General features: G+C 55.6%; 2 protein-coding genes across 4 annotated transcripts; both read right to left on the reverse strand.

Annotated features, from left to right (window-relative positions):
• Positions 1-87: 87 nt before the first annotated feature.
• On the reverse strand, positions 88-4,424 carry TM7SF2 (transmembrane 7 superfamily member 2). Its single transcript, XM_045893330.3, has 10 exons — positions 4,221-4,424; positions 3,621-3,817; positions 3,469-3,523; positions 2,902-3,096; positions 2,719-2,822; positions 1,652-1,771; positions 1,396-1,564; positions 1,085-1,165; positions 875-997; positions 88-565 (listed from the first exon to the last, which is right to left on the reverse strand). Exons 1-10 carry the CDS (start codon positions 4,270-4,272, stop codon positions 405-407), a joined length of 1,257 nt encoding a protein of 418 aa, XP_045749286.1. The 5' UTR covers positions 4,273-4,424; the 3' UTR covers positions 88-404.
• A 150-nt stretch (positions 4,425-4,574) lies between these two features.
• On the reverse strand, positions 4,575-15,500 carry VPS51 (VPS51 subunit of GARP complex). 3 transcript variants are annotated; one of them, XM_045893329.3, is made up of 10 exons: positions 15,147-15,496; positions 14,507-14,636; positions 8,467-8,613; positions 8,168-8,387; positions 7,335-8,052; positions 6,712-6,927; positions 6,297-6,515; positions 5,745-5,866; positions 5,561-5,648; positions 4,575-4,960 (listed from the first exon to the last, which is right to left on the reverse strand). In XM_045893329.3, exons 1-10 carry the CDS (start codon positions 15,369-15,371, stop codon positions 4,700-4,702), a joined length of 2,346 nt encoding a protein of 781 aa, XP_045749285.1. In that variant the 5' UTR covers positions 15,372-15,496; the 3' UTR covers positions 4,575-4,699. The 3 variants fall into 3 exon arrangements, with proteins under 3 accessions (XP_045749285.1, XP_064432271.1, XP_064432272.1); XM_064576202.1 differs by having other exon boundaries at positions 4,826-4,960; positions 5,516-5,648; positions 15,147-15,495; XM_064576201.1 differs by lacking the exons at positions 5,561-5,648; positions 5,745-5,866 and having other exon boundaries at positions 15,147-15,500.
• Positions 15,501-15,985: the final 485 nt, after the last annotated feature.

Below are 15,985 nucleotides of genomic sequence, written 5' to 3' on the forward strand. Positions count from 1 at the left end.
CTCTGAGCAGTGCCTGCTTCTGAGGAACAGCTGTTGTCGTGTCCCCAACCCCCCACCCCACCCCCACTCCCCACCCCCGCCGCCCAACCCCAGACTCTCGGGCCCACAAGCCACCTCTCAGCTTGTCCTGGGCCAGAGCTGACCCAACCAGTTTTTAAACACCCTAGCCCCAGAAAGGGAGGGAAGTGGTACCATGGGTTCCAGATGTTTATCCAGGAGGAAGAGCGAGCCCCTCCACTCCCATTTGTGGGCACTGGCTGCACCTCTCCTTGCTCCAGAGCACCTCCCTGAGGCTGTTGGTCCCTGCTTGCTGGAGCTCAGAGCAGGGTGGGGCCCAGGCTCCCAGGCGGCCGCGCTGCCGGATGGGTGGGCACCTGCCCCCGTCTGGGCTGAGTGGAGCCGCTTCAGTAGACGTAGGGCAGGATTCGGTAAGGCACGCGCCGGCAGTACTCGTGCCAGGCCAGGCCGTACTTCCGCAGGCACTGCTGCTCGTCCCGGGCCTCCCGGTGCACCAGCAGGGCCGTGAAGTAGAGGAGGTAGAAGTAGGGCAGCAGGTGAGACACTCCTGTGGGGAAGTGGAGGCTGTGACCGCCCAGCAGCTCCCCAGCTCACAAAGGTTTCCGCATCGAATGGCTCACAGGGACACGGGCTCTGGTGAAAGGTCCGGGTCTGCAGCAAGGGGCTGGCTCCGCGAGGCTGGCGGGGAGGTCTGCCCCCAGCCACTCACTGAATCCATTCCCAGCTCCCTGACTGCTCCCTCCACTAGGCTGCATCCCCGTTCTCCATTCCACGCCCAGACGGGGCATCCTGTGGTCACCACCTCTGTCCCTCACACGCGCGCGGTCCCCGTCCTGTGCCCTCCCAAGCCACTCACCACAGGGCAAGGACCAGGCCAGAGCCATGATGAGGTCTCCAAGGTAGTTGGGATGGCGGACCATACCCCACCACCCAGACACCAGCAGCTGCCGCCCCGTGGCTGTGGGGATGGTCTCAAGGCCTGGGGAAAGACAGGGAATGGGATGGGGGACCTGGAGGAAGCCCGGCTGCACCACTTCACTCATGGCACCCTAGAAACCCAGCTCACCAGCCACTCTGGGGTCAGAAGGATTCTTTCGGAAGGTGCTCTTCTGGGAATTGGCCCCCCGGAAGATGTAGTAACCAACAGCTAGGGGAAAGCATGAGCAAGTGGTCAGGGTTGAGGTTTAGAGCCTTCTACTTGACCCTGACCATCCACCCACAGCCCAGTTGGCCTGGAGACCTAGGACCCAGTCCCTACCCCCCCACCCCCAACCTCCACCCCTGTGTTAGAGGAGTGCCTGAGGCTTAGTACCTACCAGATGCTGAATAAACAGAACATGAATGAATGAAAGGGGGAGGAGCCCCCTCCTGACTGACCATTGATGAGGCAGATGACTGAGGCCATGGGCAACCCCAGGGGCTGCGGGTGATGGAGCAGGAACTGGGCCTGCAGGCTGTAAGTGAAGGGTACCCAGGCCAGGTCCCCAAAGGCCAGCATGAAGCCAAACCCGTCGTGTGTGATGTCCATGGTGGTGAGAACAGCCTCCTGCAAGGGTGGGACCCAGACACACCCACTGAGTCCCCATGAGGTCCTCAAATGCCCTCCCTGCCTCTTCGCCCAGTCCAGCCTCACCTCATGCCAGAGAGCATCACCCACATAGAGTAGCTGGAAGCCATTGACCAGCCACATGGCCAGGGAGGGACTCCCCCGAAGTTCTGCTTCCTGCATCAGCAGGGCCAGGTTGATGAGGACCTGGGGACATGGGAGAGGGAGGACAGGGCAGTCTGTTCCCAGCCCGCCTCCAAAGCCTCCTTTCCCCCACCCCATGTGGAAAATGGAGATAATCATGGACCTGCCTCACGGAGCTTGTCTGGGGACTCGTTGACATAGTGAATGGGCAGCACGAAACATGATGTGTCTGGCACATAATAAATACTCACTCATGTGAGTAAACCCATTCTGGTAGCACTGGGTTGGTGCTGTGATTAACGTTACCACTTCTAACCCTCACAAGAACCTTTGCAGGAAGTTCTAACTTTATCCCATTTCACACATGGGGAAATCGCCTCGGGGGCCAGGGTGCAGATCCATGGTGGACACTTGGCCTCCTCTCACCTCTAGTTCCCAGGGTGACATAAGGGACCTTGCCCAAGAGACCCTTTGGGAAATCGTGACCACAGTCCAGCATGGGTGATTATAACCCAAACCCACAGTTGGCATGTCCTCGAGGCCACTAGTGATGGACAGCTTGCTCACCCAATGATCAGTCTCAACTGCTGCACCGCTAGGACCAGCAGGCAGCAAAGCATCAGCCTCTCCTGTCCTCAGAATAGATTTTGAGCTTGATTTATTTAAAGTTGCACCTGCTCACCTAATTCCCTCCATGCTTTTCTCCCTAGCACGTAGCGCCCCTGCCACGCTACATATATTTCACTCGTGTTTTGTCTGTCTTTCCTAGAATGTATGCTCCACGAAGGCAGAGTTTTGTTTGTTTGTTTGTTTGTTTGTTGCTTTCCCATAACTTTTTTTCTCTTTTGTCTCCTTGTATCTAGAGTAGTGCCCGGGGCACTCAACAAATATTTGTGGGATGAGTGATTAATGGTTTACCTCTGCGCAATAGTGGCCCTGCCCTGTCCTGCCCAAGCACTGCTTAGGCGTCCCACCCCTCCTCCTGGCCCACATAGACATGCCCAGCTTACCCAGCCGATGAGGCCAGGTCGCAGTTCACAGAAATATTTGAAGTCGAAGGACCAGATGCGCGGGTTGAGCTCCCGTCCCAGGAAGAAGTCGTAGATGGGATTGCCTGGAGAATAACGGAGGCTGAAGATGCAAGTGAGCACCCCCATCTGCTTCTGTCTGCACCCTACTGGGACCCCTCTCACCTGAGTTCCCTCCAGGGGCCAGGGCCGAGGCAGGGGCCACCAGGGCCTTCAGATAGAGAAGGAGGCTGAAGATGAAGGCGGTGAGGGTGGCCGCAAAGGCCAAGGGCAGGAGCATTTCCGGGAGCTCCCCCAGAGGCAGCCCGGCAGACACAGCCAAGCCCACCAACAGGGCTGTCAGCACCAGGGCCTGGAAGCCTGAACCACAGTACACAATGAATCCTGGGGGCTGCGCCCCTACACCTCTGCCCTTCCCCTTCACTCCCCCCTCGCCCCCCAATACACAAACACAGTCCAAAGCCCAAGGAGGTCAATGGCCCTGCCTCTGGGTCACCCCAACCACTGCTCTGGTGCAGAGAGTAAGAGCAAATGCTGCGGGTAGGGGTGGAGGAACAAGGGACGTGGAGAGGGACAGTGAGATTCCCCCAAGGCTACCCTGGGCACACAGCGTAAAATAGGCATCTGACGGAGCTTGGGGCTGGGGGCTAATCTCCACTGGGCTTAGAGCTCCATCCCCACTCGCACAACTCTAGCGCAGGGAGCCATCCCCCCGCCCCCGCGTCCATGCACCGTTAATGGGGTAGCGCAGGCGACTCTTGTCCTTCAATTCCTGTCCCTCGGCCACCTGCAGGCACAAAGCGGCTCTGATAAGGGGTGAGAGTGTCTTCTCTCCAGCGGAGCCCCCTCCCTCCGCCCGCCTCCCCCGCGAGCCGAGTGCACACCTTGCCCGCCGGCAATAGGTAGAGAGCCGCCTGAAGGCCGAGCCAGGTGAACCACAGCAGAAGTATCTGCGGGCTCCACAGCATTTCGGGTCCCGGCAGGTAGGGGGGTGGGCTCAGGAGGCGCGCGGGGCCCGAGCGGGCCACCAGGAGCAGGTGGAACATGGTGGCAGGAAGCAGCAGCATCAGCACCGCCGCGCCTGGGACCGGGGGCGATCGCGTCGGGCGTCGGCTCCGCAGCTGCCCTCCGACGCCAACACCCCCCCGCCCCGCCCAGGCGCCCTGTCGTCTCCAGGACCCCTCAGCATTCCCACTGCCCTCTTCCATATCCCGTTCTCAGCCCTCAGCCCCTCCCCTGACTTCCATCTTGGGCCCCGCCCCCTCTCCCCCCCCAAAGTTCCTCCTCCTGCTCTTGGTACAATCCTCCACTCCACAATCCGGTGCTGTGCAGCCCCCTCCCCAGACAGTCCCTCGCAAGCCCCAGATCCCTCTGCTTCTGGAGACCCTTCAAAGCTTTCCACCCTCAGATCCTAGCTCCTCCGCCCCCCGCCCCGTTTGAGCCCTCGCTGAGCCTGACTACAGATTCCACCCCCGCCCCATTACCCAGGGGTCCCCCGAATTCCAGCGGAGCCCGGGAGCCCTGAGGAGAGGCCATGGTCTCCGCTCCACCGGCGGGGGGGGTACACAAGAGTCCGTCAGAGAAGCACAGTCCACCTTCTCCCCCAGGACATGAGCTTGGAGACGCGGAGGATCAGCCCACTGCACAAGCACCTGCTTAGTCCCTGAGCTCGGACTGCTATCGCTCGAGTCCCTCGGTCTTTAAGTGGACCCACCCCCGGCCCATCCTGGGCCCACACTCCAGCCAATCGGTTTGGGGGGCGGGTCTGACGCGGCTGCCTCCTGAGCCACCTCACGACTCCACCCCCAGCCAGCCCCGCCCCCGCAAGCAAGAGGGAGGAGGAAACAACACGTCTTTATTGGCGGGTCTTGAGGCCCGAGGGGAAGGGCCAGCGGACGCAGGGACACCAGGGGACGGGGAGGGGAGGGCGACTGCACAGGCCCATGCATGGCAGCGGCCCGGCCTAGCCACGCTCGCAGATGACCTCGACGACACTGGGTTCCATGGGCACTGGGTCCGGGCAGCGCAGGGCAGCCGAGGCCACCACTTCATCCAACAGCAGGTGCACGAGCTCCTCATCGGCCACGAAGCGCCACAGGTAGAGCTGCAGGAAGTGACAGTCCACCTGCACCTGCTGCAGGCCGAAGCGCCCAAAGGTGCGCAGTCGCACGCACTCCAGCAGCGTCTTCAGGCTGATCTTGATGATGCCTGTCAGCACCGATACCTGCGGGCAAGGATACAGGAATGCAGCCCGGGGACAGCAGGTGCTGGAAGGGGCACTGGGTCCCTGAGGGCACCCACATTCTGTGCACAGGCCAGAGAGACAGTAAGCGGCCAGGAGCTACGATGGGGTGTAAAAGTCCCAGGACCCCCGTAAGAGGGAGGGACAGATACAGTGTTGGCACCATCATCTGGAGAACAGACAGGGAAGGCCCCATGACATCAGAAGCAGAGACGGGAGTCAGCCCTGACATGGGGAGGGGAGAGACTTGCTGAGTTACAGGCAAAGGAACACCAGGTCCTAGAATGTGGGCTGGGTTGGGGCAGAGACTATGGTGTGGACAGGAATCCCTGGGGAGGACCCGGACTACTGTGACAACAAGGCCAAGAGCCAAACAGGCATTCTAGATGTGCATCCAGACCCAGGCTGGGAGCACACCAAGGTCAGGGCAGAGGGCCTTGGAATATGGTGATGGTGGGGCTCTGGATGACCACTGCCTCCTAGAAACAGCCCAGAGTCTTAGGCTCCCTGACTCAGGGTGCGACTGCTTCAGCCAACCTTCGCCAGGGCGCCTGGAAAGTGGGGTCACTGGGGACTTCAGACCTTGTTGAATTCCACAGGGCTGAACACATCAATACGTTCAGAGAACAGTTTCTGGATGTTGCTCAAGAGATTAGTGTCCATTGGGGCGCTGGATGGTGGAGGAGACAAGCAATCAGAGCCCACCCTGCACCCCCAGCCCCCTTTGTCCATTCCAACCCCCCAGGGCTACCCTGGCCAGCCAGACCTGGGTGTATAGCTGGGTGCATAGCGGCCCTGCTGACGGGAGCTGCTGTACACAGAGAAGGTTCTTTTGCTGGAGTCGCTGCTCTGGGCCTTGCGGACACCCTCTTCGTACAGAAGCCCCACCTAGTGGTGGAAGGAGGCACTGCAAGGAGGCCAGAGCAAGGGGAGCCTCCTGCCCACCAGGTGCCCAGGGTGAGGGCCCGGGACACCCTAAATTACAAACTCATTTATTACGAGAATCACAGGGTAGTGGGGACCTAGTATCTGGTTGGTACCTGGTCACTATTTATAGTAGTGGGGGAGTGGGGCAAAGGCGGGACATAAGACCTGGTACTGAGGCCCAATCTTCAGTGGTAGCCCTGCCCGCCCTGATTCTCTGGGTGACTAGACCTCAGTCTCCTCATAGGTGAAATGGGGGCCATGACGCCCCGAGTCAGGGCTGAGGAGGAACGAGACCACAGACGCAGGCACTGATGTCTTGATCCTCCCAGGGTCACTCCCCCCACACCCACAGCAGGCATGAGGACCCCCTGGCCAGCCCGGGGGGAAGCACCTGCACGTCGATCGCCGTCGTGTCCTCCACCACCCGCTTCATGACAGCACGCACGTTCCGGGGCTCCAGGGTACTGAGCCAGTCCCGTGTCTCCACACTCTTGCGCAGCATCTGTGATATGACCAGGCCCTGCACCTTCACATAGTGGGTCAGTAACCGCCGTGCTGTCTCCCTGGCTTCTGCACACAGTGTGCTCACGGGTGTCACTGGAGACTGGTCCTGAGCCAGGGGCGCAGAGGACAGAGAGACAGTGAGTGCTGGGGGCAGCTCAGGGGCCCCTGCCAAGCAGGAGCGGGGCACAGGCTGGGCCAGGGGGAGGGTGGGCTGGGCCTAGGCAGCTGGCCTGGGTCTGACCATGACAGCACTGTCCATGGGGGACCACCATCCCCGACCCTGCTGTGAGCTAGTGGTTCACCTGCACGAGAAACTGTTCATCGGTGAGGGTGAGGATGTAGGAGATGGTGGCTGTCTCATAGTCCAAGCAGAGGCGGGAGAGAAGCAGGAGCAGAGCAGGCGGTGTGGCGCCCCCCTTCTCCCCAGGGCTGTCACAGAAGCTCTGAGCCGTCTGGCACATGGAGCGAATGAAGCCCACGATGAGGCCCTCACGAACACCCTGGCTGCAGAACTCGCCCTGTGAGGAGGAGGGCCCCAGATACACACAGGTCCCCTCTTCCAGGCAAGGGCTGCTAGTGACCCTCTTCTGGGACCCTAAATGCCCTAGCCCCTCTCCAAGGGACAGCTCCATCCTGCACTCCAGGACCCAAGAGCAGCTACCCTGCTTGGGGCGGGGGCTGGGGGGGGGGAGTGCAAAGGGACAAGACAAAGCCAGCGCTGGGGACCCTGCTGGCAGATGCCCTCCCAGCCTTCCCCTCCCCTCCAGGCTGTGCCAGTCTTCCTCGTGACAGCCTGAAACCACATCCAGAGTGCCTGGGCAAGGACTGTGTGCCCTGATAGCTGTCAAACTCTAGGATGAATAGAAGAATGCCCAGAATAAGGCGGTGGGGGGAGGGGGGGAGGATGCCCAAAGGCAGGCCATACCCGGAAGTAGGGCTTGTTGGAGAATGACACCTCCTTGGCCGTGAAGAGGTGCACAGCTGCCAGAGAGGCCTTGATGTGGCTCAGGATGGAGCTGGCCACGTTGGCCAGCAACTCGGCCAGGCCCGGGCCTTCCTTTCCAGCCAGGCGAGGTGCGGCCAAAGCCTGCCGCACGTCGGTCAGGCAACCCAGGAAGGCGGCCCGCAGGCCCTGCAGGTGGTGGCCCAGGCGCTCCCGGGCCACCCGCTCCACGATCTCCGTGGCAGCCTCAGCCAGCCCCGCCGCAGCCAGCAGGGCCCCAGGCGCCCGCAGGCGCCGATGGAAGCGGTCCAGCGCCCGCACCAGCAGCGAGTTGTCGCCGCTGCCCTGCTCCTGTGCCAGGCGCCGCTCCACTAGCGCAAAGTAGCGGCCACCCAGCTCCCGGGCGAAGGCCGCCAGCTTCTCGGCACCCGCCGGGCCCTGGGCCGCAAACAGCTCCTGGTAGGCCGAGGCCACCTGGCAGAGGCCACCCACGAAGCCACTTCCTCCGTGATCGGTGAACTCTAAGACGTCGGGAGCGGGAGGGGAGGGCCCCAGCTCCGCCTCCAGGCTCCGCAGCTCGGCCTCCAGCCGCCCTCGGGCGTGCGCCAGGAACTCGGCACACAGCTCCTCCGCCGGCTCGCCCAGGGCCAGCAGCAGCTCCACGCACTCGGCCTGCTCGGGGGCGCCCGAGCCGCCCTCCCTGCGAGGTGGGAGGTGGCGGTGAAGGGCAGGCCGACAGAATTCGGGGCGGGGCCACGCACCGCGACAGGCAGGCCCGGACCCCGGCGGCGTGGGCGAGGGCCCCCGGGCCTCACCTGAAGCGCTGCCGCAGCTGCTGAGCCAGGCGAGCCGTGATGACCTGGCAGTCGTCCTGGATGGCGCGGAACGAGGGCAGGTGCTGGTACTGCTGCAGCACGGCCCGCGCGCGGCCCTGGTAGCGCACCGCCTGCCCGTAGGCGCCCAGCTCCACGCACTGGGTGAGGCGCGAGGGCAGCTCGAAGAGGAACTGCAGCTTCCGCAGCAGCGCGTGGACGCCTGGCGGACGGGGACAGCTGGTGTGAGCCCCAGGGCCCCCGGCGGCCCGCTCCGGCACCGGCTGCGGGACCCGGCCCACCTGCTAGCTTGGTGATGCGCTCGTGGCGGTCCTGCAGGGTGGCGCTGATGCGCGCGCTGAAGTCCGTGATCACCGCCATGTTGGTGGCCAGCCGGTCCATCTCGTCCTCCATCTTCCGGAAGTCGTTCTTCATCTTCCGGATGGTGTCTGGGAGGGCAAGGGAGCGGGCGAGGGCAAAGGAGATGGCTTGGCACAGGGGCAGCACTCAGCTTGCGGCAGGGTCCAAAGGCTCCCTCCCTACCCCTCGACACGCACACAGGCACGGGCCCAGGCACGGGCCTCCTTCCCAAATGCTCCTGAGCCCGATCCTCAAGGGTCACATTGATGAATCATATTGATGATTCAGTGCAAAAGGGGCTGCCACAGTAAATGGGAGGGAAGGCCACGTTTTCTGAGCCCTGCTAGGTGGGGAGAAGCCTACGGAGCCACAGTCCCTGCACTCAGAAGATGCCAAAGGAGGGCACAGAGCCCTTGGCAGGAACCTGTCTGCTTCTTCCGAGGGGCATCCTCCATATCCAATGCACTGCCTGGCAGAGGAGACACCCTTATGTCCTTCCAGACCTCCCAAGCCCTTTCACTCCACCTTCTGGACCACAGCCAACCCTCTCTGAAGGGTACTTTCCCTTTGTCTTAAGGGAAACCTGCCTAAGGAGACAGTTCTTTTCACACCCAGTGCCTCAGAGGCTGGCCCCTTGACACTTCTAGATAGTTTCTACTCTTCTTCCCTTTAAGATCCCAGCTTCTTTGAAGACCATGCCATCAAACTACACCTCTCTTGTTGCCATCTCTACTGTCCTCTGTGCCACACCTCTCAGTTGCTGATCACTGTCACCTCCTTGTGGGCAAGAACGTCCATACGGATGAGGCTTCAGACATTCTTGATTCACGACCTCCCCAATTCCACCCACCCTTCCCTCTGCCCCATCTTTGCCACCCTCTCCTTGCCCTCAGCTTCAAGCCTCGCCACCTTCTGTAATTCTGATCATTCACCCTGTCTACCCACTCTAACAGTCCTTTGGCCTCCAGGAACTCCAGACCCAGTGACCCTAGCACAGTGTCACTACTCATAATACCTCTCACAGCTGCAATTCCCTACTCATTCCCCACTCATTCCCCAGCATCTCTAACCTGCCACCAGGGTCATCGGTCATCGGGCATTTACAAGCCCCCTTGCCTCTCTTGCCCCCTCCTTCTGTTACTTGCTAGTGAAACCCTACAGCAGGTTAAGCCCAACAAGCCACCCACCCCATGCACCCGAAGAGCTAAAACTGAGCCACAGTTGCCAACTGGCCTCCCTTTATATTTATGACTTCAAGTTCCTCCATCCTTCCAAACCCGTTGCTTTCCCATTTTCTAAAATAACATTTTCTCCAGAGTCCTTAAAACTCCAATACATGCCCCCAACTCTCAATTGGTGACTGTTTCACACTTCACAAAGAAAATACAAGCAAACAACAACTCCCTCCAAATCTGCAGAGTACAGGGATAGATCCATGCCTTTTGCTCTCCCCCTCTCTGAGGGGTCTCATCCAGTCCCATGGCTGTGGTGACTTGGACATTACTGTCTCCAGTACTGACCAGAGCCCAGCCTAACAACCCACTTAACACCTTGATGGGGATGGCAAACAGGCTATTCAAGCATGACATGTCCAAACAGAATTCCCCAAAACTGTTCCCTCATTAAATTTTTCCATCTTGGCTCCTGGCCATTTTCAGAGTCATTTTGTCTTATCTTTCCTTTTTATTCTTTTTATTTTTATCTTTCCTTTTTATTCTTATCTTTCCCCACATTTAGTCCATCAGCAAGTTCTGTAAGTTCTGCCTCCAACATTTTGTTTCCAAGCCACCATCATCTCTTGTCCAACTATGGCCAACATTTCCCAAATAATCTCCCTAACTCTACTCCTGAACTTATCATCAATATTCATAAAGGAGGGCTGCCTGGCTGGATCAATCAGTAGAGCATGCGACTCTTGATCTCAGAGTCATGAATCTGAGCCCCATGTTGGGTGTAGAGATTACTTTAAAAATGTATTCATGAAGGGGGCCCCTGGGTGGCTCAGTCGGTTAAGCGGCTGCCTTCAGCTCAGGTCATGATCCCTGGGTCCTGGGATCGAGCCCCGCATCGGGCTCCCTGCTCAGTGGAGAGCCTGCTTCTCCCTCTCTTTCTGCCTGCCTCTCTGCCTACTTGTGCTTTCTCTCTCTGTGTCAAATAAATAAAATCTTTTAAATAAAAAAAAAATATATATATATATATATATATATATATATTCATGAAGGAAAGCAAGGATGAAGCAGAAACATATCTGTCATAGGAGACTTTAATTCACTTCTATCAATCCATGACAGATCAAGTGGCAAAAAGCGAAGGGAAGCTACAGAAGATCTAAAGAACTAATATGGGTGACCTTTTTGGTTTATATTGAATTCTTTTCAGATTCCACAGAATACACTACAACCTTACCATATGTTAGGTCTTAAAGCAAATCTCAATAAATTTACAAAGACAAGAAATTGAAATTCTACAGACAGCATTCTGATCACAATGCAATTAAACTGGAAATTAATAACAAAACTACAAAGCAAAGAGACCCCATCATTTGGGGAAGAAAAAACTTCATTTTTAATCAGCTATTGGGTCAAAAGCAAAATCAAAAACAAAGTGCACCATATAACAATGAAAACACTATAGATCAAACCTATAGGCTATAGCTAGAGCAATGTTCAAAGGGAATCAGTTTTAAATCTTTATATAAATAAATTAGAATAAACATTCAACTCACGAAGTTAGAAAAAATAAAAATCAAAAAAAAAATTAAGGAATTAGTAAAATTAAAAGCAGAGATTAATACATTTTAAAGGAATTTATTTGTTTATTTATTTTATTTATTTTTAGAGGGTGCGAGTGGGGGAGGGAGAGGTGCGGGAAAGAATCTCAAGCAGATCCATGCCAAGTGCAGAGCCCATCGTGGGGGTCGATTTCACAAACTTGAAATCATGAACTGAACCAAAACCAAGAGCTGGATGCTTAACCAACTGAGCCACACAGGCCCCAAGATTAATACATTTTTTAAATGGGAGAACTATAAATCAAAGATCAGGGTCACTTAAAAAAAGGATAAAAAATAAAATTTACAAAATGTTAGCTAATTTTTTATTTTTTAATATTTTATTTATTTATTTGACAGAGAGAGAGAACATAAGCAGGCAGAGCGGCAGGCAGAGGGAGAGGGAGAAGCAGGCCCCCTGCTGAGCAGGGAGCCCGAGGCGGGGCTCGATCCCAGGATCCCGGGATCACGCCCCCAGCAGAAGGCAGACGCTTAACCGACTGAGCCACCCAGGCGCCCCGCTAATTTTTTAGAAGGGGAAAATAAGAAATTAAGGGGTGAAATAATCACAAATACGCAAATTAGAATAATCACAAGATACAACTTTGCTCAATTCCATGTAAAGAAATTAAAAACTTGAATGAAATGAATAATTTGCTACAAAAACAGAATTTACCCATATGGGGGTGCCTGGGTGGCTCAGTCGGTTAAGCATCTGCCTTGGGCTCAGGTCATGATCCCAGGGTCCTAGGGTCGAGCCCCGAATCAGGCTCCCTGCTCAGCGGGGAGTCTGCTTCTCCCTCTCCCTCTGACCCTCTTCCCTGCTCATGCTCTCTCTCTAATGAATAAATTTTAAAAAAAAAATTCTCTCTTAAAAAAATGTAATTCCAAAAGTATGTGAAGAAAATCAGGGAGAATTTTAAAATAATATTAGGGATGGAAATTTCTTTCTACAATACCACAAACTCAGAAGCCATCAAAGGGGAGATTAATAAAACTGTTCGATCCACTAAAACCACCATGAGCAAAATCAAAAGATGAACTTTTTTTTTTAAGATTTTATTTATTTATTTATTTATTTATGTATGTATGTATGTATGTATGTATTTGAGTGAGATGGTAACTATTTAGACACCAAGATACTAGCTTGGGAGAGGAGTGGGTGGTAACTGGTAGGAGGCTGGAGGGGGCCTTGCCAGCCTGGGTGCTGACCACACAGCTTCTCCCTCTCTCTCTGCCCAGTGGTTGGGGTGCCTGGGTGGCTCAGTCACTGAGCATCTGCCTTCGGCTTGGGTCATGATCCCAGGGTCCTGGGATCGAGCCCTGCATCGGGCTCCCCGCTACGCGGGAAGCCTGCTTCTCCCTCTCCCACTCCCCCTGCTTGTGTTCCCTCTCTCGCTGTGTCTCTCTCTGTCAAATAAATAAATAAAATCTTAAAAAAAAAAGTCAGGTCACCCCATTCCTCTCATTTCATCTCAGTCAGAGTGAAGAGCAGGATCCTCATAACCACTTTTAAGTCCCTACAAAATCTGGTTCTCACTAGCCCTCTACCCTATCACCTACCACTTTCCTCCTCCCTCAATCCCCTTAAACTCCCTGCTATACTCTGAATATGCCCGATGTGCCCTCTCTTCAGAGCCTCTGCCCCTGCTGCTTCCTCCCCAACCAGGGCTGGTTCGTTCTCATCAAAGCTCTGCTCAAATGTCACCCCTTCCGAGGGGCCTTCTCATACTTACTCTAGCTAAAGGCAGACCCACACACACATTACCCTTTTCTCCCTATTTTCATTTTCTAGCACTTACTACCACCTTTATTTGTGTATTCATTTGTTGTCCGTCTCCCACCTAGAATGCAGGCTGCAGGAAGAAGCTTGATCTAGCTGGTTCATTGCTATATCCTCAATATGCAGAACAGCTCTTCTCAAAAAAAAAAAAAAAAAAAGGCATTCAATGAATACTTCATGAATGGATATAAGACTTTACAGTATGTATAGATTTAGAACCCCTGATTCCAGCACTCACTTTATAATTTTCTCCCTTAGGAAAAAGATAAAATAACAAGCCATCCTTATTAAGCAAGAACTAAATGTCAAACCTGTACAAATTCTAACAAATGGAAAATGTAATGCTTGCAAAATTCTTATAAGAAATTTCATAGCTCAGAAATTATGATGATTTTTTTAAAGATTTATTTATTTATTTTATACAGAAAGAGCATGGTGGGGGATGGGCAAAGGGAGAGAGAGACAGGGAGAGAAGCAGACTCCCTACTGAGCATGGAGCCCCAACACCGGGCTCAATCTCCATCTCATAACCCTGAGATCACAATCTGAACCAAAATCAAGAGTCGGACTGTTAACCGACTGAGCCGCCCAGGTGCCCCTAGAAATTATGATTTCTTGCTGGTTGATGCTGGTATTAGCAAATAAAGAGGTGCCTACTCATTAGACCTGCTTCAAATCAGACAAAAGAACAATGACTACACCCAGCATTGTGACACTAGTAGAGTAAGAGACATTAGAATGAACCTCACAAAAGTTCACCCAACATTCTCATGGACCACATGTAGGCCCTCAAGATCTGCCTCTAGGACTAAGTATACAGGGGTCCAAAACTATCACAAAAGTCTGAGTAGTGCATTTCATGAACATAAGACAGCAGTTAGTGTGAATGATAGATGAACATTGTCTAGCACTGTCCTAGACAGAGAATAAAGGGGGCAGGAGGGGGGAAAAAAAAAAAAAACCTTTACATGATCTTTGTGTCCCTTAATGTCATAAATTTTCTGTTTCTTTGCTTAATTTAAAAGGGGTAAAGGGATAGAGGAAGGGAGGGAGAGAGAAAGAGAGAAAGAGAGAGACAAGCCCACCCTCAAGACAGACGTGGGCAAGAGAAGAAAGCTACCACTAATGAGAGAAATGAACCCTTCCTGAGACATCCTTAGTGTCAGGGTTTCTACGTGGTTCAGATAAATCCATGTCAGTCTAACATTTCATTTTGTTTTTTTCTCCCCTTTGATCCTCAGAACAACCCTCTGGGACCAGCTATTACCTCTATAGTCATTCAACCACAAAAGCTCTGAGAGGTGAGAGTGGATTAATGTCAGGGAAGGACTAGCATCTGGGTCTCCTCCCCCTAAATCCCCTGCTGGTTTCCCCAACACAGGACAACAGGTAAGCGGGACTGTGAAGGGTGCGTCCCCGTGGGAATCACCTGTGGCTGAGATGAACTTGTTGTAGTTCTCATAGACCAGGGTCTGCATGTCGCTGTCCAGAGCCCGGATCTGTCGCACCATGTCTGTCTCACTGTCCATCAGCTGAGCCAGAGGGCACTCTCTACGCAGCTGGAGGAAATCGGGGTGTTAGTGCTCAGGTCGGGGGCTTTCATGGCCCTCGGCTTGCCCCTACCTGGTCGGCTTTCGGTGCAAGAAAACCCTCATCCCACCCTTGTCAGGAATCCTAGACGTGGAGCCTATCAGTGGCACAGGTCAGGAGTTACTGGTCAGTTCGACCCTATTTGGGGTTTGTCAGCCTTTGAAATGCTCAGAGTCAGCCAGGGCCCACTCCAGAGCCTGTCAGCGCCTGGGCCACGCCCCCTACCCCGAGCCTATCAGAACATCAGCCCAGGATACCTCACACCCCGCACCTCCTCAGGCCAGTGCAAGTCTGCCCATGCCCCCCTTAGACTCCAGCTCTGCCCCTGCTTCCTGCCCGAGGGTCGTCTTGTTTTTAGGAACCCCTGCTTCCCTCACCCCCGCAACAAAGTCGAAGGCGTGATCTGAGGGTGCAATGTATCGGGGGCCTGGTTCCCCCAACACACACACACACACACACACACACACACACACACACACCTTGTCCAGATACACTTCCGGGTCGAAGTGCGCCCCGTTGAGATCCGTCGGGTCCAAGGGGTCCGACCCCGGGGGGCGCCCCGCAGTCTCCCCCTCCGAGAGGCCGTAGTAAAGCTTCAGCATCCCGTGCGCCTTCCGCCGACGCTCCGGGGCCTCAGCCTCGGGCCCCTCCGGAGAGTCCCCAGGTCCAGACCCCGGGCCAGGCCCAGCGGCTGCCGCCGCCATCGCTCCAACTGCAGCCCACGGGCGTGTGGCTGGGAAGGGGACCAGGAGGAGGCACTTCCGGGAGCCATAAAGTTCTTGTTGTAACGAGTCAGTCCTTCAGCTGAAACGTCCCCCTGCAGCCCTGGGTCCTTCGAGACTAGCGTTCCCCCGTACCTTTCCTCCCCGAGCGGAAGGTTCCGGCAGAGCCCTGGGTTCCCCCAGCATCTGGAGCGGAAGGGTTGAGTGGAACTGGTGGGGTGCTTCCTTCCCAGAAGGAAAGCGGGTCCTGGCTCCCAACCCCGCACGCCCGCAGGCAGAGGCCCCGGAATATGTCCCTGGATGCCGTGGACGGAGCGTCAGCCGTGGAGCCAGAGGGCGTGTGCCTGACATCCTGGCATTGGCTCGTTACCTGGGTGGCGGCTCAGTTTCCCCCATTCCTAATATCGGGGTGCTGACCTCACAGGACTCTGCGAGGAGGCTGCGAGGGTTAGAGGCGCATACAGTGCTCGCGGTGCCTCTAGCACAGTGTTTCTCGGGGCCGGTCCTCTGACACGGGTCAGCGTGCCTTCAGACTCGGCTTCCCCAGACCTAGCTGCTGCTGCTTTTTTTTTTTTTTTTTTTTTTTAAGTCCCCAA

The sequence above is a fragment of the Mirounga angustirostris genome, unplaced genomic scaffold, assembly GCF_029215605.1.
Source record: "Mirounga angustirostris isolate CCGP_5_RB_7025 unplaced genomic scaffold, mMirAng1.0.hap1 SCAF_13, whole genome shotgun sequence".
Classification (NCBI taxonomy): Eukaryota; Metazoa; Chordata; class Mammalia; order Carnivora; family Phocidae; genus Mirounga; species Mirounga angustirostris.